This window comes from Betta splendens, chromosome 19 (genome assembly GCF_900634795.4).
Source record: "Betta splendens chromosome 19, fBetSpl5.4, whole genome shotgun sequence".
Taxonomy (NCBI): domain Eukaryota; kingdom Metazoa; phylum Chordata; class Actinopteri; order Anabantiformes; family Osphronemidae; genus Betta; species Betta splendens.
The window spans coordinates 8,687,123-8,714,212 of record NC_040898.2 but is presented as its reverse complement, the minus strand read 5'-3'; the positions used below and the strand labels follow the sequence as shown (position 1 = coordinate 8,714,212).

Sequence of the window (27,090 nt, the reverse complement as noted above, 5' to 3'; positions counted from 1 at the left end):
AAAGAGCTTTTGACTTGGATTAGAGAAACTTCTGCCTTCTTATCAGTTTATGTCTTGGAAGTGGGAGGTTTACCATAAATTTCCCTGCTACTAGCAGCTTTGGGGATTGGCTGCAAGATCAGAAGGTCTGGTTTACCTCGACAGAAAAATCACCTAAGCACTTCTTTAACCATTTAAGGTTGGACTTCCTTCACTTTAAAACTTGCCCTTCATTCCATATTTTCAGAAATATTAAAAAATGTATCAAATATGAAATTGGATGAAATGGCAGCAAAAATATTGTGACCTTAAATAAATACAAATATTTGACAGTCAAAGGCAGATGGCATCCAGGTCATTTGGGTTTGACTGTCATTGGTGCTTGACCATGCTACAGTACTCCTCACTTAAACTGCTTTGATGAACTTAGTGATGAATCAAACAGGAATTTTAATGCATCTAGAGAGACCATCCACACTGGCTTTAACAAAGAGATCAATTAGCAGCGCTTCACAGCCTCAGCATCTTTTCTCTCACTGCTGTGATGCAATTCCTAAAAACGTTCTCATTTAGGCTACTCACTTGTCACCTCACACCATACAACATTCTTACAGCATATGCACTGCGTTATTGTGTAAGTGCATTAATGTTTAACAGATGAACTTGATCCTTTAGCTATTCTAGTTAAGGTTTGTGATATTTGCTTTGTATTCAACATTAATTTCAAGAATTTCCCCATTGTGGGATTAATAAAGTCGCATCCTATCCTTAATTGAGGTTAAAGCCTGTAAAACATCCAGCCTAAAGCTAATATTAGCATGCTAAGCTAAGATGTTAAACAGTCAGGGACTGGTGTGGCTATAAAGCAACTATACTGTGCTCATTTATTGGTGTGTGTGTATAACACCAACAAAAGCCAACAAAAGAAAGGATTTCTACCAACAGAGATTTAAGTGACATTGAAACTGTGGCACTCCTTTTTCTTTCTACCACTGAGGCTGCATCCGTGACAATGGGAGCAGGGACCTTTAATGAAATCCAGGCAGGGTGGTGATTGTAAATGCTTCCCTTGGGTGGCCCTCAGCACAACACAGCGACGCATACATGACATTTGATTCTAATTATACTAATGACACTCCACATCAGCTGGGGGAAGTAGAAGATTCACAGTACTGATATGTTTGGGATTTATGAAGAGAAATATAAGTTTTAGAATTAAACATGCTTCTCTTAACATTTCAGTTTCTCTCTTTTGCTTGTAAATGCTGATGGTTACTCATTTGTGATGAGCTAACTAAAGACCTATATAAAATGTGGTGTGCAGAGGAACAATACGTCAAGGTTCTCTTCCTGGCTTGCATGTGTATTAATACATGCAGCCTTATTTCTGAAATCACTCAACCCTGCAGCCCTGACTTGCTTTAAGCTGCTTTTGAATTGATCCTCTCTTTTAAAAGACCTCCACACTTGGATTTGTACAAGCAATTTGTAGTGACTTAGTTTTGGCTGATGGAAATGTTTTTGAGAAAGCATTTATTTTATAATATAATAGTTTGACAACTCAGAAGCATAAGAATATTATTAATTATCATTATATCATATTAATAGCATTTTGAGGGCTGATGCTGAACTGAACAATAATTTCAAGATTATGATGATATCATTCTTTTTTCTTATGACGTGTAGAGATGTTTATTTTATTTTATTGAGAGCAGTCCTCAAAAACCACTATGCCATCAATACATTGGTCCGGGATTCATAGTTTTTGTCTGTCAACAGGTTTGGAATCTAATTTCGCTCAATTTTATTACAGTAGCTCCAAAAAAGGCTTAATTATGGCTGCTGAGCTGATCTAAATTAATCAGATGAAGAGCAAATCTGATTTGAAGTGTATCTCTAGCCTTTTAATTGATCCAATTTTAGCTCCAACATATTTTTTACGCATTTTCCCTTGTTGCCATGGTAAAGCGCCGGCGAAAACGCAAAGAGCTGCTCACGGTTGTCTTGGATACGACAGTTTCCCTTGTAAAGTAATGAGTGGAGCTGAACCTGTGGGAGCATGGTTATTTTTAGGCCTGACGCCACGCGCATATGTGGATTAAGGCTTGTTTGGTTGCTGGAGCATGTGCTGGTGTATGTGAGCATGTTCACAGGCTCATGCAGTCTTACTTGTGGGAACAGCTCAAGGCATTTTACACTTGACATACAAACACCTGGGCCACCACTTGTGTTACTGCTTCAGGCTAAAATATGCAGTGCAATATGTCTTTGGATGCCTCTTAATGTCTACAAGCACTATTTCAAATGATGTAGACCTCAACCAATGCTGGAGAAGGATTATTATATATATATATATTTTTTTTTTTGCGGGCAAAATCATTCAAGAAATACAGTTGGAAGCATAGAAGTCACACTAAGAATATACAGGGTAAAACGGATTATGCAAAATAGCTGGTTGTAACTGATGTTCCTTGAGTTTTAAAGATAGGTTTAGTAAATACACCCTAGAGTTTTGGAGTAAGAATTTAAACTCAGTTGGTAAATGTTATTTGTTAATGTCTACAAAATATAAAAATAGATCCGCAAAAACATTCACTCACAGCTGGCCTCTTGTCTTAATAAACTGACAGTGCAGAGATGATTGCCGGTCTGCAAATATGATGTCATGGCAGCTGTGCTATCGAGCCGCTCACTTCCTGCACTACAGTGCGGCGCGTGTGCAGAGAAGATTATTTTGCAGCCGTACAGCGCATTTAAGTACCGGCCCTTGATTGCAGATCTCGTTCACTAGTGGCAGCTTTTGTTACAAATCCCGGATTTTCTAGCACACAATGCAAGCACTTACCAAGACAATGCTGCAGCCAGTGATGGCGCACCATCATTAGATCTTGGCTAATTTTACCCTGTCTCTGCTCCCCAGTGTGTCAGGCCAGCTCTGCCATGGCTGGCTTTGACTCCTCAGCTGCCTCGCGGTCTCTACATACTTCTAACAAGCTCTGTCATTTTGCAGTTCAAATAGGGGATGAGACAGACAAAACTTGGGGGCTGGAATGCTTCATTAAAGACCTCAAACCCAAAAAACAGACAGGTAGCTGCAGTTACACATTGCAAACAAATAGCTGACCAGTGATTTAATATAACACCAAACCGCAAACCTACAAGTATCTGCACATATTGGCTATAATGTGATTGTCGCACACATAATCTACTTGGTACAATCACACAATAGTCTGCTCGAAGATGTCATCAAAGATTCAAGGACAACCTAGAGCCTTCGTTTTAGTTAGTATAATGTCCTTTATAATCTGATGGGAATGATGACTGAATAATGTGGGAAGCATTCGCAGTCATTTAGCTGTTACTGCTGGTGTCCTCGTTTGGCCAGTTAGTGTAATTCCTCAAACGCTGGAACGTTGTGTGACGGTGCCTCGTTGCTCCCAGTGTGATCAGGGATGATGAAGCTGAAACAGGACAGTTCTATGTTTACACACACAGTGACCCTGTGGTGACATTGCTGGTTATCGGCCACCACAGCCTTCTTCCACTGTGGATTGCTATTGTCATGGCAACCAGGAATTAGCATCTTAGGTAACAGGGCCTCGCCTGAATCAGCTTTGTGGTTTCTTTGTCATCCTTCACGTGTGATCTGTCTTTACGCTGCCTTTACTCACTTAACCCTCTAGTGCCCCCTCTTCATGACCAGGGAGCTCTCTCACACTCTTGGCTCTTTCTTTACACAATGAGTGTGTAATAAATTGCACATGACCTGATAAGACAGTTTAGGGTCTGTTTTCTTTAGGCAAGACAACAGTAGCTCGGTCTTCTATTCTTAAACCTGTGATTGTTGTTGCTTTTTCCTGCTGCCTGATGTTAAATGGATCAATTAGGATCAACATAGATCCTCGCTAAGCTAATGTTAGCTGGCCTGTCCACTCACTCAACCCGCTCAGTTAATCTTTCCAACTGTTGTTAATAGCATCCCTAACGGACGCGGCGGCTAAAAACAGACTAAAACAGTGTTACCAGAGCAACTGGCTTCTCTATTTTTAGCCATTAACAAAGTTGGATACTATTTGCCTTGTGTGGGAGCCTGTTTAGACAAATTGGGAATAAGCTGTGTGCGTAGGTCCATTGACTGTGATTATGACTGAAAAGCCTTTTTGTCATGCATGTAGCTGCCTTACGATTCCTATTGATGCCTCTGTGCTGAACTTGTAAAACCTCAGCCTAACTGCACACTACACACTTTGCCTTAGTTGTCTCATTACCAAGCTATTAGCATTGTTCACAGTCAAGCTGTTTTCACTGCATCTCCCCCTTTTTTTTACCCTGTCATTGTAGCTGACCTAACGAGTTTGTTGCGGATACTGGAAGGAACGGATTTTCAAAATGCCCGTGGCAACATCCAGCTCTGACTCCGGTAAGTGGCTTGTTCTCGCTGTGACATCTGTGTGTGTGTGTATATTACAGAGAGGCTGAAGGGGAGGAAGAGAGGAGGGAGGAGATCCTGAAGGGTCTGTGGTTATCTCAGCACTCAGAACATGCATCTCATCTCCCAAGTTTTAATGCGACTAAATGAGCGGGCTAATGGAGCGCTAAAACTCTAGTCTTAGATCAGTCACGCCTCAGAAGATTCGCTGTTGTATCCTTTGCAGACTTCCACTCATGCACATCAAAATCTGCACCGCCAGTGTTACAAATTCTTCTTCCTGGTACTGGAAAAGTGGCAATTACAGTAGGATTATTTTTTCGGGGTATGTTTTTTTGTTTAAGTTCCATCTAGTTTATTAGAGGTGGTGCCCTCTCGTTTACAGTTTGTACTTCAAGGCTGCTGGGAGAAAGTTTAAGAAGAAGTTTAATGCAAATATATTCAACTCAGCAGTGCAGAAAACCTTCATATCTGGAAAAAAAATGGCAGCTTATCTGACAATTGCAATAACTTCTAGCCTATGTAAACTGGTTGATAAACCTGATCCTATTTGTCCATAAAATATTATAAATGCTGTTCCATCATTTTTTCTGGCTCACATACTCACGCTTTATTGTTATTGTGCAGTAATAATTTGCAAGAGCTGGGTAGAAGGCGGAAATCATTCCACAGAGAGTTAAAATATGTGTGGAGGCTCTTTTTTTGTAATGGGCTGTCAGTCAGTCCTAAGCTGTACTCTGGCTGAGGGCGGAGTCTAGAACACTGGGGTTTTTACTAACACCCAGTTTCTGTAAACCAGTGATGTCTGTTTGTATTTGGAAAGCAGCAGACTTGGAAAAGGGTTAATTTTGTTTTTTCCCCTCTCCTGTCAAAGTAGATCAGTTGTAGTGTCCCCTAGTTGAGGGAAGCATGCATGTAAATTTTTCAATAACTACAAATTGAAAGACTGTCTGTCATGTGTAAAGGGTCATCGCTCATTTCTGTCGGCTTCTACAAGCCAACCTTCTGCTGCTATTTCCCCTAGTTAACCCCCACAGGGCAGCCTGGAGGGAATATTGCCTCCTTTTCTCCCTCCTCCTTGGGAAAGCATCATACATCCCTCCCTCTTTCTTCCCCACTCGCTCACTCCCCTCCCTTCACCTTCTTTGCTCATGCCCACAACCTCACTCGTCTCCTTTCATTCATGCAGAGGAGGAGACGCTCAGCCAGGCGTATCTTATACACATTCACGTCAAGAGCAGGTGGAGGGGAGGGGGGGGGGAGAGCGAGGAGCTGCTTTGACAGAAGGGGGAGAGAATCAGGAACAGACAGGGAGAGAGAGGAAGGGAGATCTCTGTCTCTCCCAGATACAGTATTGGGTGTGCTACTGCGAGTGTGTGCAGTGTAGTGAGGTGTGGATCACCATGGCTGGCAGCCTTTTTGGAAGGCTCTCCCTTGAGGAGGGGGACTCGGCCAACTCCCTGGATGGACTGGAAATCAGGCTTGGGGGAGAAGGTAAGAACGGGTCACTACGTGATGAGTGTGTTAGTGTTTTAAAAAGCACAAGTTCTCCAGCTTTGTGTTTTGTTACAATGGCAGATGTGTTGAACAGAAGCTGAAATTTAAGGTTTGGTTTTTGATTTTTGATTAGAAATGGGAAGAGACGTATGTGTTTGCATTTTACAAACTAGTTGCGGCTTTAAATTCGCATTGCACCTGGTTCTGATGCGCTGGTTCAAACCTCAAGAGTGTGATGAAGATGAGCAAAGACACATTAGGACCCAGGGCAGGACGTGGTGTACAGGAATCTGAGGCAGTGGCATCCAAACACAAGAAGGAAGATATGAAAAGACAGCAAGGTGCTTCTAAATATTCACCAAAGGATATTCTAACTGTGACGGAAATATGCTACATGTCCTTTGATTCAGTTTAGAAATAGATTCCTTGTCAGACTGAGAATAATGGTTTCACTTTGATGAGAAAAGATAAGGAGCTGGAGCCCATACTGAATGGTAACACAGATATATTCGTTCACATGGCATGAAGTGCGTTCTTCATAATTAATGTAGCTCATTATTATTGCAAGGGGTTGCATACTACACAGTAACATGGTGTAAATGTCCACATCTGTTAAACATACTTTTACATCAGTGTGTGTGGACTCTGTCTGTAGATAAACACACAAACATTGTAAAATACCACTTGTTACTAGATACGGGCATAAGAATGAATGCAAATGCTTTAAATAAAGTTGTGTAAATCAGTCACGCTTAGAAGCATGATTACATCTTTGTCAAGGATGCTGCATGTCACACAGTATAGGATGAGGGGAAATCCTCTGCTCTGTAATGTGGCTTGACATGACAGCAGAGGCAGCCGTAATGAATCACAATTTATGTCAAAGCATTTGCTTCATGTCTGTCAGTTCAGGGTGTGTGTGTGTGTGTGTGTGTGTGTGTGTGTGTGTGTGTGTGTGTGTGTGTGTGTGTGTGTGTGTGTGTGTGTGTGTGTGTGTGTGTGTGTGTGTGTGTGTGTGTGTGTGTGTGTGTGTGTGTGTGTGTGTGTGTGTGTGTGTGTGAGAGACACACAGAAGCAGTAAGAGAGAGGAGAGAGAGACCTCAAGTACATTGTACATTCATGTTGAGTAGGTAGGGGGTCATTCATATGCAGCAGTGTTCTGATCAGCGAGATCACGTGTGAAAGTGTCAAACTCGCAACCTTCAAATACCCCCACCTCCCCCCACGTCTCCGGCACACACACTATGTTACACAGTTGCTTCCCACCAAACCCTCACTATCCTAGGAGTAGCCTGAGTGCCCACTGCACTAATGAAGCAGTGTTCAAACACAGATGATGGATCATTGAGTACACTGTGTTTAAGGATTAGGCCGTTGGAGATAATCGCCGGGTTTCTAGAGAATGAGACGGTTCAATTCTGTTGTAGCTGAGGGTGTTTGATAATTTGGTGACTCTTACAGTTTATTTTATCACTGCAGCATAAATAGATGTTCAGTCAATATCAACATTGTATCTACTACCTCGGTCACCCTTTGTTCATGTTCGTCCCCTCTAAAAACTTCACATGGAATTATGACTCGGCCAGAGTCTCTGTGGCCATGGGTGGGGGGGTGACGGGAGCAGCTCGCCGCTGTCCATTTGCAAAATGTCAACACATATCACAAGTGCTGTTAGCTGGTGACCTTCAGCTAGCTAATAAAGCAGTCCAGCCCGCACCCATACGATGCCAGCTTGGAGCAAGCATCTCCATGGGGAGTGTCTGGCATTATGACAGCTTTAAATTCCTGATTGGCTACCAGAAAGAGAGGGGGGGGCTCAGAGTTACAGTGTGTTTGGGAAATGTTGCCATATAGCACTGATAACGCTGGATGACTTTTATTTTTTTTTTAAAAGTCTTCCAGCATGAAATTAATGATTCAAATATGATTAGTGTGCAGACAGGGATAAAAAGCAATTAAGCCCTGCAAGCTGCTTTGAGCGTTTTTGTTCCAAGTTTTCATCTGTACATTGGTTTAAAAACACGAAACAGAACAAAAGTAAACATGTTATTATTTAATTATTTAATTGCTGGTATTATTTAATAAGAAAAACACTAATATTGATCAACAAGCAAGATAAATGCCACTATTTTATACTATAAAATGATGTCGCTGCTTATACTGTTGCTGATGCAAGTCTGATTGCTATTGATAAATAGTTTTATTATTAAAAATATATTTTAAGACAAAACTCTTAATGTGAACACATGCTCTTAATATAACATTTTCTAGGGCAGCTTGTCTGTTGATGCTCCATGAGGAGCATGTTGACATACACCTGAGCTGTACATTTCTCTAAGATAGCTGTGTCCTATATGCTCACTGCTATCAGTCTGCAAAGAATGAAGAGTCTCATAGCATGAGGAAAAATTATTCAGACTTTAGTTATAAATGAATAATCTGTCATGCAAACACCACAGTTGAACATACTCCCATTAATCATTCTTCGCCCACACTGACTTTGTCATTCATCTTTTGTCACCTTGATGATAATTTTATGTTTCTGCAGAGCAGGGAACAGAATCAAACCTAAACATGTCCTTAAAGCATTTAACAATGCCTCAGAAACCCTATTTCATGTATAGAGGTGACTTTGTTGTGCCAAATTAGTTGAACTAATTCGTCAACCTGCTCGTTTCTCTCTCTAATAGTCTCTGAAGGATATGAAGCTGCAGTGACTTCCAGTAGTGTTTCTAGGACGCTGAGAAAGCCAGAACTAGGCAGTTACTGCAGAGTCACTGAACGGCTCAGCCGTCAAGAGTTAATCACCATCAGGTGACGTTACAAGTTGAGGTTTGACGAGTAGCTGCTTTGTTAGTTACTTCATTGTTTTGGTCAGAGCGTTTCCTGTTTGAGACTAGACTGTATTTATAACCACAGTGTGGTGGTGCAAAGACTCTGCATACTGTACTCCCCTGTGTGTGCTGCACACCCCATGACTGCCTCCCTCTCATATCTTTCTCCATTTTCCACCTCCCTCAGCTGCCCTCTCCATCCTCTGTGTTTCCCTAACCACCTCTCCATGGCAACAGAACAACCTTCACTAAGTGCTGGCTAAGAGGTTCATGTTCCCCCGCTGTGCTCTACCCACAAACAATAACAGTCCGGATTGTTTGGCCGCCTCCATGACATTGGGTTTAATTGTAATGCTCCTTGGAGGTGAACTGATGCTCACACGAGACCTTAGGAGACGAACGCACCTTTAATTTGGTTGCTCAGTCATTACATCTCCTCTGCAGGCATCAGAGCCAGAAGGCTGGTAGATTTTACAGAGCGCACATTATTGTACATTGTGGCTGAGTGGCGTTAAAACCTAATAAATCCTTCACCCCGAGCTGTAGGTTTTTTGCCATAATTGCGTATTTGCCATTATCTGAAACCCTCTTATGTCTTTTAATCTAGTAGATGCGAGGTTGTCAAATATTTTCAAAAGTCACTCTAGCGTGAAAAGCGTTTTGAAATATTATCTTTCCTTGGAAGAGCAGAGGACATGTCTATAGAAGACGTGACGCACATGTGGGCGTGAGTCCTTTTCTGTGCACGTAAGCCCTCACCTGCTAAATGAATGTTCTCTAGTGGGATCAATTTACAGTGCATAGTATGGGGAATTTGGATTCATTGAAGCGAAAAATGACTTCCACCTGAATTCTCACCTGTAAAGACTCAGAGGAGAAGACCCGATGAGTGTATTATTACACAATTGTCCTTATGCAACTTCAGTGCTGATATGAGACATGGACAGAATAAAAATAAATCTGGTGTATCATTAAAAAGTGCTGTATAATATGGGCTTTGCAGTTTTATTAGAAGTTTATGCAAAGAGAGACTTTGACGAAGATGAAAGGCTCGACCTGAATGTTAAAGAGGGTTTTTTTTTAGAATAAAGTTGCAGTTTGAAAAGAAGCTAATTATTATTGCTGTATTGCTGTCATTTGACATTCAGACTTTGACCCGTCGCCTGTTGCCTTTGCTTTGATTCATGTCAATAAGAATGGGGTCTAGGAAAGCAGCCCTGTGTATAATATGTGGAGAGGAGAAGGTTAGTGAGATCTGAGAAGGAGGACAAGTTTGATTTTTAATAATCTCTATGAATAATAAAATGACTCCAGGCAGCCTCGCTCTGGAAAATGGCTTTGATTCCCCGGCTTTTTTTTCACACCTTCTCATGATCTCTCTGACTTACAAAGAGTGTCAATTCACAGAATGTCTAATCAGGAAGGAAGGCGATTTCTTTATGCGGTTGTTTCTGTTCAACATTAATCATGCACTGTGGAGAACTGGCTTTTTCGCAGGACGTGAGTGTCAGGTTGGACTGCGGCCGTAGTGACAAGTATGTGGGAGAAAGTTTAAAAACACTCCACTTTGCTAAACCGCCGATCGCTTGCTTTAGGAAAGGCACCAGTGTTACAGCTGAGCTGACGTACAGTTGTGTTGATTAAAGAGAATTATGCAGGTCCTGTCAAGTGAGCCGGCTGGTCTGAGGTTCTCTGCCAGGTATAAAGTTGGCGAGTGTCCTGCCGGCGCGGAGCTGGTCTTGACTGCGAGGGAAAATAGTAGAGGAGGCATCGCTGCAGCAGGCTTGCTTAACTTGCTTATTAAATCAATTGTGGAGGGCGGATTAACTGTATGATCAGCACACTGCAGAAGGCACCTCGTCTGAGTGACTTTGTAAATGGCTGTACAGGATGTAAAAATACATAAAACAGAAGAAGTCGACCGAAATAGGTTGTCGCCATTCTCTAAATATGTTAGGCTATAACACTTCTTACTTGAAAAAACTAGAAATCTAGACAAGGGGACGTACACACACACACAGTTGCTTGGAACGGGAGGTGTTGGAGTGTTTGAATAGTTTGTATCTATGGTTGGAGTGATTGTGTGAGTTAATGCATAGTAAGCGCTGCGACCACAGAACTACTCAGCAGCTCTTTCGTTAAACTCGTCTCGCGGCCTTTTCGGGGCATGGGTTGTGCTGCAGCTCTGCTAGACTCCCAGTCTGCTTCCTTCATGAAAAAAGAAGCCAGTGTTGTGTATTTTTAGCACCGAAAACAAAAGCCTCCATGTCTGTTGAGTGAATTACAGCGGACAAATGTTCCCTTTGAATAAAAATGCCAACTCTTCTGACAGTCACGTCTGCTGTGATTTGTGCCGGCTGGTTGGTGTGTGCTTCGAATGCCTTGCGTTCTACGTCAGTGAAGATGCTGCAAAGTTAAGTCAAGCCTTCATCGAATTATTGATGCCACCTTGCAGCTAGTGGTTCTTGAGTAGTATGTGCAGTTTTTATATCATTGAGGGCCTGTGTGTGTCCATGTCCATGTAGTTCCTTCACAGATCTGCTCCACAAATCACAAAGCTAGAAAATAAAATCACTATTGACTACAACATCCAAACCAGCATCTAACACAGTAAGTGTTTAACTTCAGTAATGTTATTGTTGTGTATTTGTGCAAGAGGAGGTGTAAGAGGGAGGAAGTCAGGACTTGTGTGAGAAAGATATTGTCGCATCTGACAGACGTAACAGGAGGGTGAGTGATAGAGGTGAAATTGCCTGGGAAAGGATGTGAGGCAGCTTCCATCTCCTCTCCCTCCTCCAACAATAAAGTGGGAACTGCTGTAAAATTGTTTTTTCTCTCCCTCGCTTTTTTTTCTCCTCTCCCCTCTCGAAGGTGGATCTGCTCAGTCGGATTCCCCTGGGTTACTGTCGAATATGGAGGGGAACAGATTGGAATAAACTTTTGTTTTGCTGTGTGTTCTGTAGCTATGCACCAGGCCCTGGACACGCTGAGCGACAGCACAAGCTCCACTACTGCTAACGACCTGGACCTCATCTTCCTCAAAGGCATCATGGAGAGCCCAGTGGTGAGAACGACTCAATGCTGTACACTATTAAATATGTATGTATTAAATCTGTGTAGAGGCTGGTGTAGTTTTTATCACAAAAGATTTGGAAGCCAATTAGTGTAATGACTTCAAAATCAAGTATTTTTTATTAATACAAATTAAATGTACGTGATGAAATAATTTTCTGTTATGCATTTTTGGCCTAGTCATCATTTTGTCATCAAAATAAATAGTTTTGTTTTCACAGGAGAAACATTGCGATGAAACGGGAAATTAAAAACCAGAGCAGTCATTACATTTTGAATTTTAATTTCAACTTGCAAAAGTTAGTTTAAACAGTTCAGCGCAAATTCATCAGCTGCAATCACATTACCATGTTAATGATCTTGCTTCATTGTTTTCTCGTATGTTAAAATGCTAATTGAAGAGGCATCTGCAGTTTTATTTCGACTGTCGTGCTGCCTAGTCAGAGGAAATTGCATAAAATCACAAGAGGCAACCAGCGTTTACACTCTTTGCTGTTCAGTTCTGTCATATTTCTGATATATTGTCATGACTTGACTTGTAGTCATTTACATGTTCTGGGCTTTGAATAATGTTCTTGTTTTGAAAAGGATACTGGGGTACACGAGGGTTTGAAGTTCAGGAAAAGTGTCGGCCTCTATAAGACGCTCGCTTCTGTTTACTAGCAGAGAAGGTGGACAAGATAGATAAGGATGGACATATTTTAATAATAAGCTGAACAGGGCGCTGCTGTTGTTGTTTTTGTTCAAGCCTAAAGCCAAATACAGTGCACTAATGCACCCCTCATGTCATGGTGCTGGTAAACAACAGGCTGGTTGGATAACCTGAAAAAAGATTATTAAAATAAATGTTGGTCATTTTCCTATAGTTTAGTCCCTATAGTCCAGTTTCCCACCTGTCAATCATTTTAATATCTCTGATCTTTATAGTGTGGCAGCACTGAAGAGTGTGCATGGTGAATGTTTTAGTTGAACTACAGCAGTAATGCCCGCCCACTGCACCTGCAGTAGGATGTTCAAGTGTGACTGTTAGAGCTGCTCTACTGTCAGCTTGCCTGGATATACTGTACATGCGCTGCACATGTTTAAATATAAATAAAGTCAATTATACAGATTTGTCCTGGGAGCTTGTCCAGACTTTGCATTATATCAAATGAGTGAAGTTGTTCCAAGGAAATTATGGCGTCCACCAACAGTCAAAACAGGTTGGCAGATATTTGTGTAGCGCCGGCTGACCTCAACGTTTACCAAAAGGGTCTTTACAGTTTCCGAGTAAAGCTCGAGTCTGGACTTTGACCTGAAATGCTCAACATTCTTGAACCGTTCCAGTGTGGACGACATTGTGTGTCAATATGACTTCTCGGAATAACATTAACCTGACCTACAGTTACATGTCTTTTTCTCACCAACTCCTGCTGACTCCCAAAACCAAAATGAAAGTGCACTTTCTGCATAAAATGTCTCACGTTTTGACCTCCTTGTGAAACCAATCCCCACTAGGTCCTCATAGTTACATGGCAGAATGTAATGTCACTGTTATGGAGTTTTGAAGTGAGGGAAAAAGGTTGAGAGACTTGGCTGTGGTAGTTTCTGATAATCAGTTCTGAGTTTCTTCCTACAACATCTCATGTTCTTTTCTCTCCTTCGAAATCTTCTTCCCGACTTCTCGCCAAGAGCTGAGTTTCACATGCCTTTTGAAAATGTGGACCTTTTCAAAGGCAACAGGAATAAAAGGAGAAGCTTAGACTCCTCTGCTCCGAATATATGAAAGTAAAAAAAGTACAGATGTACTGTAGTTTATATCATTATACTGAAAGTCATTGTGTTCTCTTCCTTCATTCTAATCGTATTCTAACTAAAGCAAACCACATTTACTTTCTTTCAAACAGTTTGCCAGGAGTTGCACTGAGAAGGAAAATGTTCTTAGCAATGACCGTTTCAAAGCTGGCAATGAGAAACATTCAGGATCGTTGAGTAATTCCGCTGGTAAGATATTTGCAGAAGGATGATCCACACGGAGCAGTAGTGAATCCTGCAATAAGAATCCTGACATTTTCTGCACATTACCATCCTTATTGAACTTCTTTGTTTTTTTTCTAGTACCTAAGCGTCCAGTATATGTGCGTGCAGGTTTATTTGTTGTACTGTATGTGGGAGTTCATGGTGCTACCAGTGTACTGAAGAGCACTGTCCATAAAAGATTAATGGGTCTGAAAGGAGGGTTGACGGAGGTGGATTCTTCTGACAATTTACTGTGCTAACAGACTAGAGAACATTCTAAAATGATTGAGGGGCAGAACAAAAACACGCGCACACATGGAATAGGTGAATTAACAACAACACTATACAAAATGATGCCGTCAGAGCAATACTGTACTGATGAGCAGCACCTATCACCATGCAAAAGAGCCTCCGCAAACATGAATTATCAGTTTTAACGATGGCACAGACTCCATTTCTGTCTGTGATCTAAGTGAGCAATCAGACCTATTACAACAACAAAACGAGCTGCCCTTCTGCTTTTACACATTCATTCTTTTTTGCCCTATCACACATCGCTGTTCAGACTGTAAATGAGACTCCAAGGTCTTTTTTAAAGTGGCGCCATGTGGCTTCCAAAACAATGAATTCAGCTCTTACAGGAATCAGCTTGTGCAAAACACTTTAGGTTTTTATGGGCTGTGCAGTGAAGTCTTAATAATTATTAGGCAGTTTCCTGCCAGCTATTGAAGCTGAAGGTGCAGAAACAGAACTCATGCATAAAGGCTTGTGTTGCATTCTGATACTGCATATAGTCATCTGGTTGGAACACAGACTCTGAGATGCCAGTGATGCAGTAGTATGTATATTATGTTCATTATTCATGTTTGAAATGGTTTATGCTGTTTTCAAGGACATATATTGTATTATTGTAACCTAAGGAAGAAGTTAAGTACCTAAACGAGGAAAATCCTCAAATAGTTATGGAAAGGAAAAACTGCATTTGCCTGTGGAAAGCGGTGCTCATTAGCTTTTATGGTTGAACTATCCAAGTAGACATTAGTGGTGTCGTATTACAATGTCAAAGCAAACAGTGTCAGTACTTGGCAGAGGAACTGTAAACAGCATCCATGATTTACTGTATATCCTCAACTTGAACACTTGTTGAAATACTGTGCAGTGTTTGTTATTTAGTCAGCAGTCATTTTCTTTAAATAGAACGGTGTTGGCAAAACAGGCATATGGACACAGCAGTGCACCCATACAGCACAATGTCCATGATGCTGGCTTCAAGGCTTCAAAGTCGCTAAAAGAGCTCTTTATGTTTTTACCTTGATTCCATTTGCAAATAATTGAGCATTTATGGCCATAGTACTGTAGGTGTTGTACTCTACATACATATATATGCCACAGTACTGTGAGCTTGTGTACATGCATTCTGAATATCTATTTGGGTCTGTGTGTTTATGTGCACACCATATCCTGTCTCTCTGCAGGAATTCTTCCTCTAAATAAACATTGCGGTTGCCAGAGTAGTAGCCAGCCCCAGCAGACGCGTCCTCCCAGGGATTGCCTGACAATGTGAATCCTCACATATAGAATCATTGGGTGTACAGTTGCAAATAGCACTACAGTGAATGATTTGCATGTGGTTTGGACAAACTGCTAAAATGAGCTGGGGGCTGTGACCGCTTCATGTAGTACGGTAAAGTGCAGTTTTGTCATATTTCAGTATGGAAGTCTTTAATATTGTTACTAAAGCAGAATCTGGTATTAACTTGAATTGTGTCGCAGAAATATCATCAGCCAAAATTTGTGTCTGTGACCCTGGACCAGAGGTGTGAAAGCCGTGTCCAATAAGCACAGGCCCATGTGCCTCTGGCGGCACAGGAGGAGAAAGTAAAAAATTAATGTTCCCTGAAATATTGATGTTTCTCAGTACACACAGTGAAAAACCTACAGGGCGTAAGATTTGATTCAAGTTTGTTTCGTTTTTCTCGGCGTTTGTGTCTTTCAGTCAAGGATTTAAGTTTGCAGGCTGTGTTCTCAGCGGGGTTCGGTTTCAGGTTGATGTTTCTGTTGTTTGTTTACTGTGGTGGTGAATCAAAACAAACAGACCCCGAGAAGGGAGAAAACATTCATTTAAAGCCCAGCAAGGCGTTTCTACCGCTCGCTGTGAAGGTTGTGATTATAAATGAATTTTCTTAGACTGAGACTTGTCAAAGGCCAATCAAAACTGGTTGATACCGGCAGTTACAGAGTGGAAAAACAAGCCTAAATAACATCTATTTTTTATTCACCACACTCCAGGGTCACGAGCGCTTTGAGGAGCCGAAGCTGGAGGCTGTGAGGGAGAACAACGTAGAGCTGGTCCAGGACATTCTCAATGAGCTGGGCCCGTTAGCGGACAGCAGCCAGGCGGCCGAGGAGCTCGTCCGCATCCTGAAAGAACCACACTTCCAGGTCTGGAGAACGGGGGTTGCATCTCCCAGCAAACCGCAGCTTTAATTAACAAGCACTCAGGCTAAACCCGTTATTAACCTCCAGACTGATGCTCATGCTTAATGGAGCATGCTGGATGAAGATTGTGTTTCAGTCAGCGCTGCATCAGGATGACCTGATTTGTGCACTTACCCATGTTGCCATGATTATTATCATTGTGTATCTGTCATTTGATCCGCTCACAGTCCTTATTGGAGACCCATGACTCTGTGGCGTCCAAAAACTATGAGACCCCGCCTCCCAGCCCCTGCTCCTTCATGGACCCAGCCCTGAACAACCAGCCCGTTCCCCCAGATGCAGTCAGGATGGTGGGCATCCGTAAGGTGTCTGGTGAGCACCTGGTAAGTCTGCTTGGATTAGAAGCTGCACGTTCTACATCGTTAAAGTGAGATGCAGTCCTGTAAACCATAAGCTAATAAATCTCGTTAATCAATGGTTTGATTTGTGCTTTAGTAGCAGCACAGGCACTCAGTGTAATGAGATTTCTATTGCAGCATTATTTTGAAAAGAACTAAGTCAAAATTATTCTGCCTTGTAGCACTGAGTGGAGGAGGGTTGTTCATCTGTAATAATTTGTCATGTTATGTATTTTTTTTATCGATCTAAATAAATCTCAGTTTTCAAGTTTTACAACCCCTGCAACAAGTCCAAATCTGGACCGTCTGTGTGAGCAGGGGGTGACATTTCGAGTGGAGAGCGGCGAGCTGGTGATCGCCAGGATCCTCCACGGCGGCATGATCGACCAGCAAGGCCTGCTCCATGTGGGTGACATCATCAAGGAGGTCAATGGCAAGGAGGTGGGCAACGACCCCAAAGTGCTCCAGGAGATGCTGAAGGAGGCCAGTGGGAGCGTGGTACTGAAGATCCTGCCCAGCTACCAAGAGCCGCACACGCCGAGACAGGTCAGCCACAAAAGAATAGTTTATACACCACCTCTTCAGTATGGGTACCAATAAATCAATCAAATCAATAAATGTATGGTAGAATAAAATATCAATTAAGATACTAGTGGGGAAAAAGGAAGAAAATATATGTATGGTGTTCAAGAAGATGCCATCATTTTCCCTAGTAGCTGTCCTCCCTCGCATCCTCGCTGCTGTTTGTAAATTTGCACTCTGTGCCGAGAATCATAAATCCATAAGTTTGCTGCAGGTCTGGCTGCATTACCATTTTACCACTTATCCAAATGCAGAGTCATTTTCTGCCTATAGGTAGCTGATCAATAATTGAAGCCTTCAAAGACCACAGAAATAAGGCGGTTGCTGCCGTCTCATTGTATTCCAGCAAAGTTGTTTTTATATTTCGCACAGTGTCTTTGTGGCTTTGTTCTCCCCCGTCTATTGTTCGTTGAAGGAAATGACTGATTACAGTGTATTTTATTCACGGCTGAAAACGAACCTCTAAAAAGGCACTTGTTCGTACTAACTAATGAACGCTGGCTTTCTAAGAGCCAAGAGGAGCTAGTCGCAGTGAAAGCCTGACCCAGTTTGCAGTGAGGGGAAACAGAAGGGTTATCTCGCCTGGTGATATATTGCCAGCGATGTGCCCACATCACAGGATGCTGTGTATACAGCTAGAGAAGCGCTGGGCTATGTGACAAAAAGGATCAGTAAAACTTGTATCAGAATTTATTACGCTAGTCTGAAATCTAGAGAATTGACGGGGTCTATGTTATATAATGATTAGCATAGCTCATAAATGTCATTGAGGCATGTTTTGCTCGAGGAAAGGTTCCCACTAGATGGATGGTCTACTGCTTCATCCAGGTCATTACAGGTTGCAGTAAAATACAGTACAGATATATTCTTGGATGGATGTTGCATTTTCATTATTCTCCCTTTATATTCCTCCGGCAACAGCTGGATTGACCTTGTGATTTTGTGTAAAATCTTCTTGGCAGCTAAGTAAATTGCCATTAAAAAACATATAGAGACAAGATGAATTGTAATGACTTTGACTTTTCTTTTGAAGACATCATTTGGTGTGGATTTACTATAAACTATATATTTACTATAAAACTCCCATCATCCTCAGCTGTGCGTGATGGTTGTGTATTTTTCATAACTATGGTTAGACCTGCAGAACGCAGGGCAGCAGGAAAATTGCACTTATGTTCCTTATTATCCTTTTATTGCCTCACACGTTTCTGCACAACGTCACCTTTCCTTTGTGAAACTAGTTTTTTATGTTTTGTTTTTTTTCTTTTAAAATATCACTTGTGGAGTTCAGCAGATATTACTGACCGTTTTCAAAGCATCTATGTGGACACACAGAAGAGGCTGTCTGTCAGAGATATTACGTGTGATTTGGCTGCGCTCTCAGTTAAAAGCTGTGTAGGCGGATGTTTCTGTGTGCAAAGAGTTGTGATGATAAGAGTCATTCCCAAAAGTTCCCTCTGTATGTAATCCAGCTGTCTGTGTTACTTTGCCTGGAGCCTGGCTGTCGCACGGTGACTAAACTCAACTGACAGTTCCCTTTGGCCAGTGGAGACTGTGTGTGTGTGTGTGTGTGTGTGTGTGTGTGTGTGTGTGTGTGTGTGTGTGTGTGTGTGTGTGTGTGTGTGTGTGTGTGTGTGTGTGTGTGTGTGTGTGTGTGTGTGTGTCCTTACAGGGGGATGAAACGGTTGCACAGTACAGTAAGGACTGGCAGGCTTTTTGGTGTTCATGCATCAGTTCAATACGAGAAAAAGCATCACGTTCCGGGGGGGGGGGGGGTGGGGGATTGGTTGCCATGGCTACAGATTTTGTCTCTCTCTCTTACAGCTCTTCCTGTCTATCTCACTGTCTCTCAGACCCCTCGTCCTGCCAGTGGGGGTTGGGGTTGGGTTTACAAGCTGAATCCTTTAGCCTTGATATGTCGGGAAAGTGAGCTGAGAGATGTAGTAGTCAAGGCTGTTTCATAGTGACAGCACAGTCTGTGGACTTTAAATTGTACACACTTCATCAAAAGCTGCAAATGTGCGTGAATCCAGTGTGATATAAGGATGAGCTTGTGTTTTTGGTGAAATGTGGATGTTTTTACTGACGGGGTTCTCGTTTCTACATCTGTCTCCATCTAGGCCTTTGTGAAGTGTCACTTTGATTATGACCCATCCCACGATAACCTGATTCCCTGTAAGGAGGCAGGACTAAGCTTCAGCAGTGGGGACATTCTTCAGATCTTCAACCAGGAGGACCTCAACTGGTGGCAGGTCAGTATAGCGCCCCGCCTTTCCTTCACAGGATTGTCTTAACAAGGCATCTTGCAAAAGTCATATTTCATTCACTCACTTGTTAACTTTTTGCTGTTGTTTTTTGTGTGTTCATATGTTTCCCTCTCAGGCTTGTCACATAGAGGGGGGCAGCGCGGGTCTAATTCCGAGCCAGCTGCTCGAGGAGAAGAGGAAAGCATTTGTGAAGAGAGATCTGGAGCTCGCTACCACAGGTACACCTCTCCGCCGAGCCGAGGAGCCCTCATTATGCAGATTCGACACAGTCTCCTCGCTGCACAAACACACCAGCAACAAAGGCAACATCTGTTCCCCTCCACATCATGCGAGAATCTCATCTGGCGTTTGCTGCCCATCCTTCGCTCACAGTCTGCTGCTCTGTCAGCGAGCACCGGAGAACGGGTAATGAACACTGGCGTGACCCAGACCCCTGCATCCGGTCTGCTGGTTAAAGCGCTGACAGTCACCCCAGGAACGAGTGTTACCTGAGAAGTGATGTGACCGATTAATAATCACTTCTTAAGAGATGCAGGATGAAATGAAGCGTTGTGACTTTAGATTTATTTGTTCAGCAGAGTCCTGCGCAGCAGCAGCACCACAGGTGGTGCCTGGTGCATGCCCTTCACTTAGGGGGAAGATGATGACTGCCCTTGGAGACTAGGAAGGACACATCTGTCCACTAGCCTGTTTTCCACATAATACACTTACTGAAAGCATTAGCTGAATAAGAAGTAAAACAAAAATATTCAAAAGATATAATATTAGAATTATTGATCCAGCAATATATATAAAATACTGTTCACAGTCACACTTATTGCTCTACTCAGCTTCCCCTAATTTTTATCACAAAAATGACAGAGGTAATCAGTTTTTTTTACCCTGCACATGTTTACACATATGACAGATCCCTTCCCCCTGCAATAAATGTGTCATACTGAACAGACGGTCAGCAGATCGCCCAGTCACAGGTGTCCTTTGGCAGGACATGGCGGAGCAGCGTTGGTGCAGAGTGCCCTCTAGTGGCAGACCCTCCTCATAACACTTGTTTATGGTTACAATTTATGGCCCAGCAGAGTTTTCACCTTCCTAGTACATCATTTTAACTGGGGCCGTTGAAGTGAATGGCAGGGACAAGTGCCAAGGTTGGATGTTTTATTGCCCTTTGTGTTTTGCCGTGTGTGTCAGGCCCTCTGTGTGCAGGAATGGGTGGCAAGAAGAAGAAAAAGATGATGTATTTGACTACAAAGAACGCAGGTAATTCAAACTTCACAAACAAATTCTAACTCTGCTTGAAATATGAAACCGAGACGCTGGTTTGTGTTTTTTTTCGCTGACTGGGTAGAGTTCGATCGGCATGAGCTGCGGATCTATGAAGAGGTTGCCAAAGTCCCACCCTTCAGGAGGAAGACGCTGGTGCTGATCGGTGCACAGGGTGTCGGCCGACGCAGTTTGAAGAACAAGCTGCTGGTGTCTGATCCCCAGCGGTACGGCACCACCATCCCCTGTGAGTGCAGGCGCCCATCATCACACTGGCAGCTGTGATGATTGTTTTTATTTATAAATTTGTCAGAGTTAATTATCATTTATCATATTTTGGTTAAATGTTTATGCACCAGTCACCTCCAGGAAACCAAAAGTGGATGAGCGGGACGGCCAGATGTACTCCTTCATGACCCGAAATGAAATGGAGTGTGACATAAAAAACGGCCGTTTCTTGGAGCACGGCGAGTACGATGGGAACCTGTACGGAACGAAGATCAACTCTATACACGAGGTGATAGAAACCGGAAAGATCTGCATCCTGGATGTCAACCCACAGGTACACGAAGCCCATTGTTTGCATTTGTGCTATCCGTCATCTTCTTGCTAGTATTTTTAAGATTATACACATCAGTATATTTTGATCATTGAGCATTCATTACCAGAAACAATAATCTTATTTGCATAGATTAGAATGATATTTTTCTGAGCGGAAGATGGTGCAGTTGTTTTTTAATCACATTGTCGGTATAATAATGGAATGAATATTGATTGTGCCTCAAATATGTGTGTTTTTTCTAAAGGCACTCAAAGTCCTGCGGACGTCAGAGTTCCTGCCCTATGTTCTGTTCATTGAAGCTCCAGACTTTGAGGTCCTCAAAGCTATGAATAGGTCAGCAATAGAGTCAGGAGTGGTCACGAAACAGTTAACGGTAAGTGTGTGTGTGTGTGTGTACTTTTTGGGTGTGGTAACTCATTTTCCATTTGTGTATATGTGTATTGCCATTATTTTCATGCAGCCGTCTCACTGTCGTGCACCTGCCCTGTGCGCATTTCCTTCAGGACTCTGAACTAAAGAGGACAGTGGATGAGAGTGAGCGTATTAAGAGAGCCTACGGACATTACTTTGACCTCTGCATCATAAACGATGGCCTGGAGGCGGCGTTCCGAAGTCTGCGGCTGGCACTGGACAAACTGTCAACGGAGCAGCAGTGGGTGCCTGTCAGCTGGGTCTTCTAAGGGACACGGAGGCCTCGCAGGCACGGTGCCAGAGCCAAAGGTTGGAGGACGGCTAACATGCACAGCTCCACTGGGGCTGTCTCCATGCATTTGTTGATGGTAAGGGTCCGCAATGAAGGGCAGAGAGTCACGTTTCACCGTTAATGACCAGCCTCACGCAGAGCTGTTTTGTATAAACTTAGTGTTCTTCTGTTGAGCCCAATATCAAATTGTATTTTGTTTGTTAGAACCGAAATTCTCTTGGTATTTAGAGTTGATTATGAGGTTTAGTGCAATAGTACGAGTGTGTATACAACATCATAAACGTGGAAATAGAGTTAGAGTAATGCATATGTTTTGCAGATATCAGTGCTCTGTTGGAGGTTTTCTTTGAAGGATATTAAATACTTAATGTAGAGTAATGTTTACATTGGCTCTGTAGGACAGATATGTCAAAGAAAGGTACAAAATGTCGGATTTGTATTGAAGTCTCTTTATATTTTAGTATCTGATCATACAGAATGATTGTATGTGTTCAGACAATTTGTGCATCTTGTTCGTCCCCATTCATTTAAACAAACAAGCAATAGATACTATTAAAACATATATACATGCAATCATGCAATACATTAGCTCACGCACACTGATCTATACTGATACATAATATATGTAGACAAAAAACACAGAGTCGCTAACTGCTGGTTTTCTGTCCCCTGCTGGTAAAACCTCTGATCCAGTGAAGGGATCCCAGTGTTCGACCACTGTAGCACTCAACCTATTTAATGGTTACCCAACATTACAGGCTGGAAGGCTGGTGGAGGTCGTCGCGTTTGTTGTGTATGATTCACAAAGAGTAAACACATTTACCAGTGTCTTCTTATTCATACTTACTTTTGCCTTAACATTGTTAAAAAGCCAAGGAATCGCTCTATTTTTTCATCATGGAATGCGTCATTTCTATCACTGTACATGTTCCATCTTTGAAAATAGTAAAAAAATGGCAACTTTATTTAATATTTATTTTATTTTCCCTTGAACCTGTAACTACTGTTGTAATAAAGAGTATATAGTATAACATAGAGAAACACTTGGTGCTGATGAGTAGAAGCAGGTGAACACATGTTCATGTAAATTACACCATGCCGTGAATGAAAGTGTGAAGAACAAAGCCTGATAATGGCACTATTAAATTACACACATTCTACTAAACATGTTAATGACAACTCCGTATGAATGCTGGTGTGGTCAGGACTGCTGCCTGAGGACGCGTGGGTCGGATCCAGAGTCCCCCCAGTGATGCAGTGCCAGAGGCAGCATCATTGGGTAGAGGCCGTAGGCCGGCGGTGGGCCTCCTGTCCAAACACTCGTCAGCCTGGGGTCAAACTAGAAAACAACCACTAATGAGCACTTCTGTGAACGTTTGAACATTGAGATCCATGTTGGGTGATGTCTTGGCGTGAGTAGAGAGGCTTACGTACGAGTGAGTACGGAGGGGGGGGGTCAACGTCACTGTAGCGAGGAGGAAGTCTGTCGCCCGTTTGATCTCCTTCCAAAGAAACGGAGCAGACGCCCGAAGCGGCGCCGTCCTGCCGAGTCATCGGTGGGATGTTAAACGAGGCTCTCGTCTTGTTTGCTTGCAGGTAGAAGCAGACGAGCACCGCGGCCATCGACAGCGTTAACACCGGGAATCTGGACACGGGTCTGCGTTTAGATTCTCAAACCAAACAGTTCACTTCCCGTGTGCAGACGTTCATTTATTAACTTTGAACACTTACATATATGCAAAGGGAGTCACAGTCATGGCTGGAGTCACGACAACCTGCCTTTCACAGCAGTGAAATTATGTGATGCGTTCAAAAACAATCTGTATAAACACACACAGGAGCGTGAGTCACTGCAGCGCGATGACCAGCGTAATGTTTGACTGCATGAGTCAACAACTGCTGACGGCGACGCTTCAGCCTATAAATCGTTACAGCTTCAAGTAAAAGTCAACTGTGCTCACATAATTAGAAAAACATATAGAACACAAATAGTCCAGCTGGCACAGAGTGTTCTGATTCTAATACGCTGAGACGAGGCCTTACCTCATTACAGAATGCGAAACAGTGAAGCTCCTGACCTGTGGGTCAAACCGTGTCAGAGCACAATATGTCACTAAGGGAGGTATCACCTGAGCATTTTCCAGCGTTATTATCCTGTTTAAAGACACAGGACGTTGTGAGAAGTTGTCATGTTCTTCATGGATTTTTCATTTCAAATGAACATTTGCTCATCTTTATGTTGAAAACATGAATAGTGTTATGTTTTACCTAATAGTCCTCCAGTTCTTCCTCCTGAGCAGACAGCCTGTTTTTACTTAGTGGAAACAGACATGACAGATATTCAGAATAATCTCAAACATGGCAGTGCTGTTTCCTAAGTCTTATTAAATTTTAAATTAAAAAAATCTTGCACTCAAAAAAACATAATTATTGTATTTTTTTCTGTTATGAAACATTTTCTCCACATCAATACAGCTCAGTGTTAGTGCGGTGTGAGCTTTTATGGGATGCTGTTTGGAAATAAATGTAAGTGGCAATAAAAGCAAGCGAGACATTTTCTTCTAAATTGTATTTCATATATTAATGGGTGGTCTTGTGTGGTTGCAGGAAACAAAACACAAACGTCAGAGGTTCCTTACGTTTCTTGGACTAAAGGCTTTTAAAGAGTCTGTTTTTCTAGGTTTTATAGGTAAAAGAGCAAAATGGGGAAACGCAGGAGTCCTTGTTGCAACGTGTTGCTGGAATGTAGTCAAGGTGTTGTTCAAACATGTTCCAGTGCAGCAGATTGCTTCACTTTGAACGAGGATTTTTTTCTCCTGGGGAGAAATGTCATTTAAGGCTTATACTGTGCAATTCAACGCAGATTATACAGCTCAGTGTTAAACGCCCAGCTTCAAGCTTTTTTTTCTTACAGAGCTCATACCAGACACACAAAGCTCTCACATGCAGCATTCATTTAATGGCAAAACCCAGCCTGCCCAGTGACAGACGTCACCTCTGTCACCATGGATGTTAATGGAAGAAAGGAGGGGGTGGGGGTGGAGGAGGAGGAGGTGGTGGCACACTACCAGAGGTGCTAGCATAAAGTGGAGGAGGAGGAATGAAACCAGCTCCTGATCCTGGTGGTGGAGGTGGAGGAGGAGCAAGAAAACCAGCTCCTGATCCTGGTGGAGGTGGAGGAGGAGGAATGAAACCAGCTCCTGATCCTGGTGGTGGAGGTGGAGGAGGAAGGAAACCAGCTCCTGATCCTGGTGGAGGTGGAGGAGGAGGAATGAAACCAGCTCCTGATCCTGGTGGTGGAGGTGGAGGAGGAGGAAGGAAACCAGCTCCTGATCCTGGTGGAGGTGGAGGAGGAGGAATGAAACCAGCTCCTGATCCTGGTGGTGGAGGTGGAGGAGGAGGAAGGAAACCAGCTCCTGATCCTGGTGGAGGTGGAGGAGGAGGAATGAAACCAGCTCCTGATCCTGGTGGTGGAGGTGGAGGAGGAGGAGGAATGAAACCAGCTCCTGATCCTGGTGGTGGAGGTGGAGGAGGAGGAATGAAACCAGCTCCTGATCCTGGTGGTGGAGGTGGAGGAGGAGGAATGAAACCAGCTCCTGATCCTGGTGGTGGAGGTGGAGGAGGAGGAGGAATGAAACCAGCTCCTGATCCTGGTGGTGGAGGTGGAGGAGGAGGAAGGGAAAGAGCATCATCCTCCTCCTCAGGAGGAGGTGGGGGCAGGTAGAAACTGTCTGACTGTGTGATGGTGGATGAAGGTGGAGGCAGATCAGGGGGGAGGCCCATGGAGGGAGGACGTGGGATGCCAGGATCCATGGAGAACGGAGGAGACGGTGAATGAAGAGCAGGAGTGCTGGGCTTCAAGGAGTTAGCAGACAGGCTGGTGGTGGTGGCCGAGTGGAAGGTGGGGACAGATGGAGGAGCTACAGCGACGCCACGACTGGCTCTGCATAAAGAGGACAACAACAGGACGAAGTCAAACCAGAAATGAGACATGACTCGTGTCAGCGTCAGATCAAAGACAAAATTTTAAAAAACAATTTCATGGGGAAAATGACTTTCTGCCGTGTGTGTGTGTGTGTGCGTGTGTGTGCGTGTGTGCGTGCGTGTGTGTACGTGTGTGCGTGTGTGTGTGTGTGTGCGTGTGTGTGTGTGTGTGTGTGTGCGTGTGTGTGTGTGTGTGTGTGTGTTGTAGGGGACGTACACAGGGGCTTCTGCTTTCTTGGGCAGCTCCTCAATGACCTGAGGAGAAGATGAATGAAGGTGACAAAATCAGTCAGAAACACTGAACCTGACACATCCCTCGCATGTAAATGAATACTGATGACTCATACAACGCTGATCTAATGCGATTCACCTGGAAACAGTGTCCGACGGAGTCCAGGCTGGAGTAGCAGATGGGCGCTCTGACGTAGCTTTCCTCGCGGTCCCTGGCTGCCGGCGGCTGGATCATGGGTTGGTAACGGGGCCGGGCCCCGGGGGCGGCGAGGGCAAAGAGCTCCTTCCGGGCCCTCCTCTCCAGGTGGATGTCCGCGTCCTGAACCAGAGCAGAACCGGCCCGTGAACAGCAGCCTCTTCCATCTTATCCGGGTCAAACCCGGCAGCATTCGCACACACACACACACGGAGCCACCGCGCTACACAAGCGGGGCTGGGCGCGTCTGGATGCGGGTCAAAGGTCACTTATGAGCCTCACCAGCGACAGCATGCAGACGGAGGACTCCATAGCTTTGACCTGCAGGGCCTGGGACTCCAGCAGCCTCAGCATGGTCCTGGCCAGGCTGTTGATCTGGTAGGTGACGCTGGCCAGCGCCTGGGTCGTCAACGCCTTGGCTTCCTCTATAGCCTTGCTGGGATCCTGCGCCTGTTCATTGTTATAACCGTGACAAAGTGGGTGGTCATTCGGCTGCGATTGCGTGATTAATGAGCGCTGCTCACCTGCAGGTAATTGCTCTCGCAGTAGTCCGCGACGCGCAGGAAGTTGCTGTGGTTGTCGGTCAGATCCTTCCTCGCGGCCGGCGACGACTCCAGAATCTGAGCAATCACGTCGGAGAAGCTCGCCCGCGCCGTCAT

The 27,090-nt window shown here is 43.6% G+C and overlaps 2 protein-coding genes across 7 annotated transcripts in view; one reads left to right on the top strand and one right to left on the bottom strand.

The window, feature by feature from the left end:
* Window positions 1–22,985, top strand: part of mpp2b (MAGUK p55 scaffold protein 2b) — a 24,620-nt gene extending 1,635 nt beyond the window's left edge. The window contains exons 2-13 of one of the 2 annotated variants that reach the window (XM_029133285.3): window positions 4,321–4,399; window positions 11,703–11,803; window positions 16,099–16,251; window positions 16,476–16,631; window positions 16,965–17,192; window positions 19,349–19,480; window positions 19,611–19,713; window positions 20,684–20,752; window positions 20,841–21,002; window positions 21,115–21,317; window positions 21,562–21,690; window positions 21,821–22,985. In XM_029133285.3, coding sequence (XP_028989118.1) covers window positions 4,369–4,399; window positions 11,703–11,803; window positions 16,099–16,251; window positions 16,476–16,631; window positions 16,965–17,192; window positions 19,349–19,480; window positions 19,611–19,713; window positions 20,684–20,752; window positions 20,841–21,002; window positions 21,115–21,317; window positions 21,562–21,690; window positions 21,821–21,997 — 1,644 coding nt within the window. In that variant the 5' untranslated portion in view covers window positions 4,321–4,368 and the 3' untranslated portion in view covers window positions 21,998–22,985. Of the gene's footprint in view, window positions 1–4,320; window positions 4,400–5,681; window positions 5,903–11,702; window positions 11,804–16,098; window positions 16,252–16,475; window positions 16,632–16,964; window positions 17,193–19,348; window positions 19,481–19,610; window positions 19,714–20,683; window positions 20,753–20,840; window positions 21,003–21,114; window positions 21,318–21,561; window positions 21,691–21,820 lie in introns of those variants that run through there. The other variant, XM_029133284.3, reaches the window with a different exon arrangement.
* Window positions 22,977–27,090, bottom strand: abi3b (ABI family, member 3b). 5 transcript variants are annotated; one of them, XR_008693165.1, is made up of 7 exons: window positions 26,956–27,090; window positions 26,714–26,881; window positions 26,375–26,554; window positions 26,222–26,259; window positions 24,064–25,963; window positions 23,752–23,840; window positions 22,977–23,665 (listed from the first exon to the last, which is right to left on the bottom strand). XR_008693165.1 is itself a non-coding variant. In XM_029135085.3 (5 exons), exons 1-5 carry the CDS (start codon window positions 27,088–27,090, stop codon window positions 25,033–25,035), a joined length of 1,452 nt encoding a protein of 483 aa, XP_028990918.1. In that variant the 3' UTR covers window positions 22,977–25,032. The 5 variants fall into 5 exon arrangements, 1 of the variants encoding a protein (XP_028990918.1); XR_008693162.1 differs by having other exon boundaries at window positions 22,977–23,359; window positions 23,455–25,963; XR_008693163.1 differs by having other exon boundaries at window positions 23,752–25,963.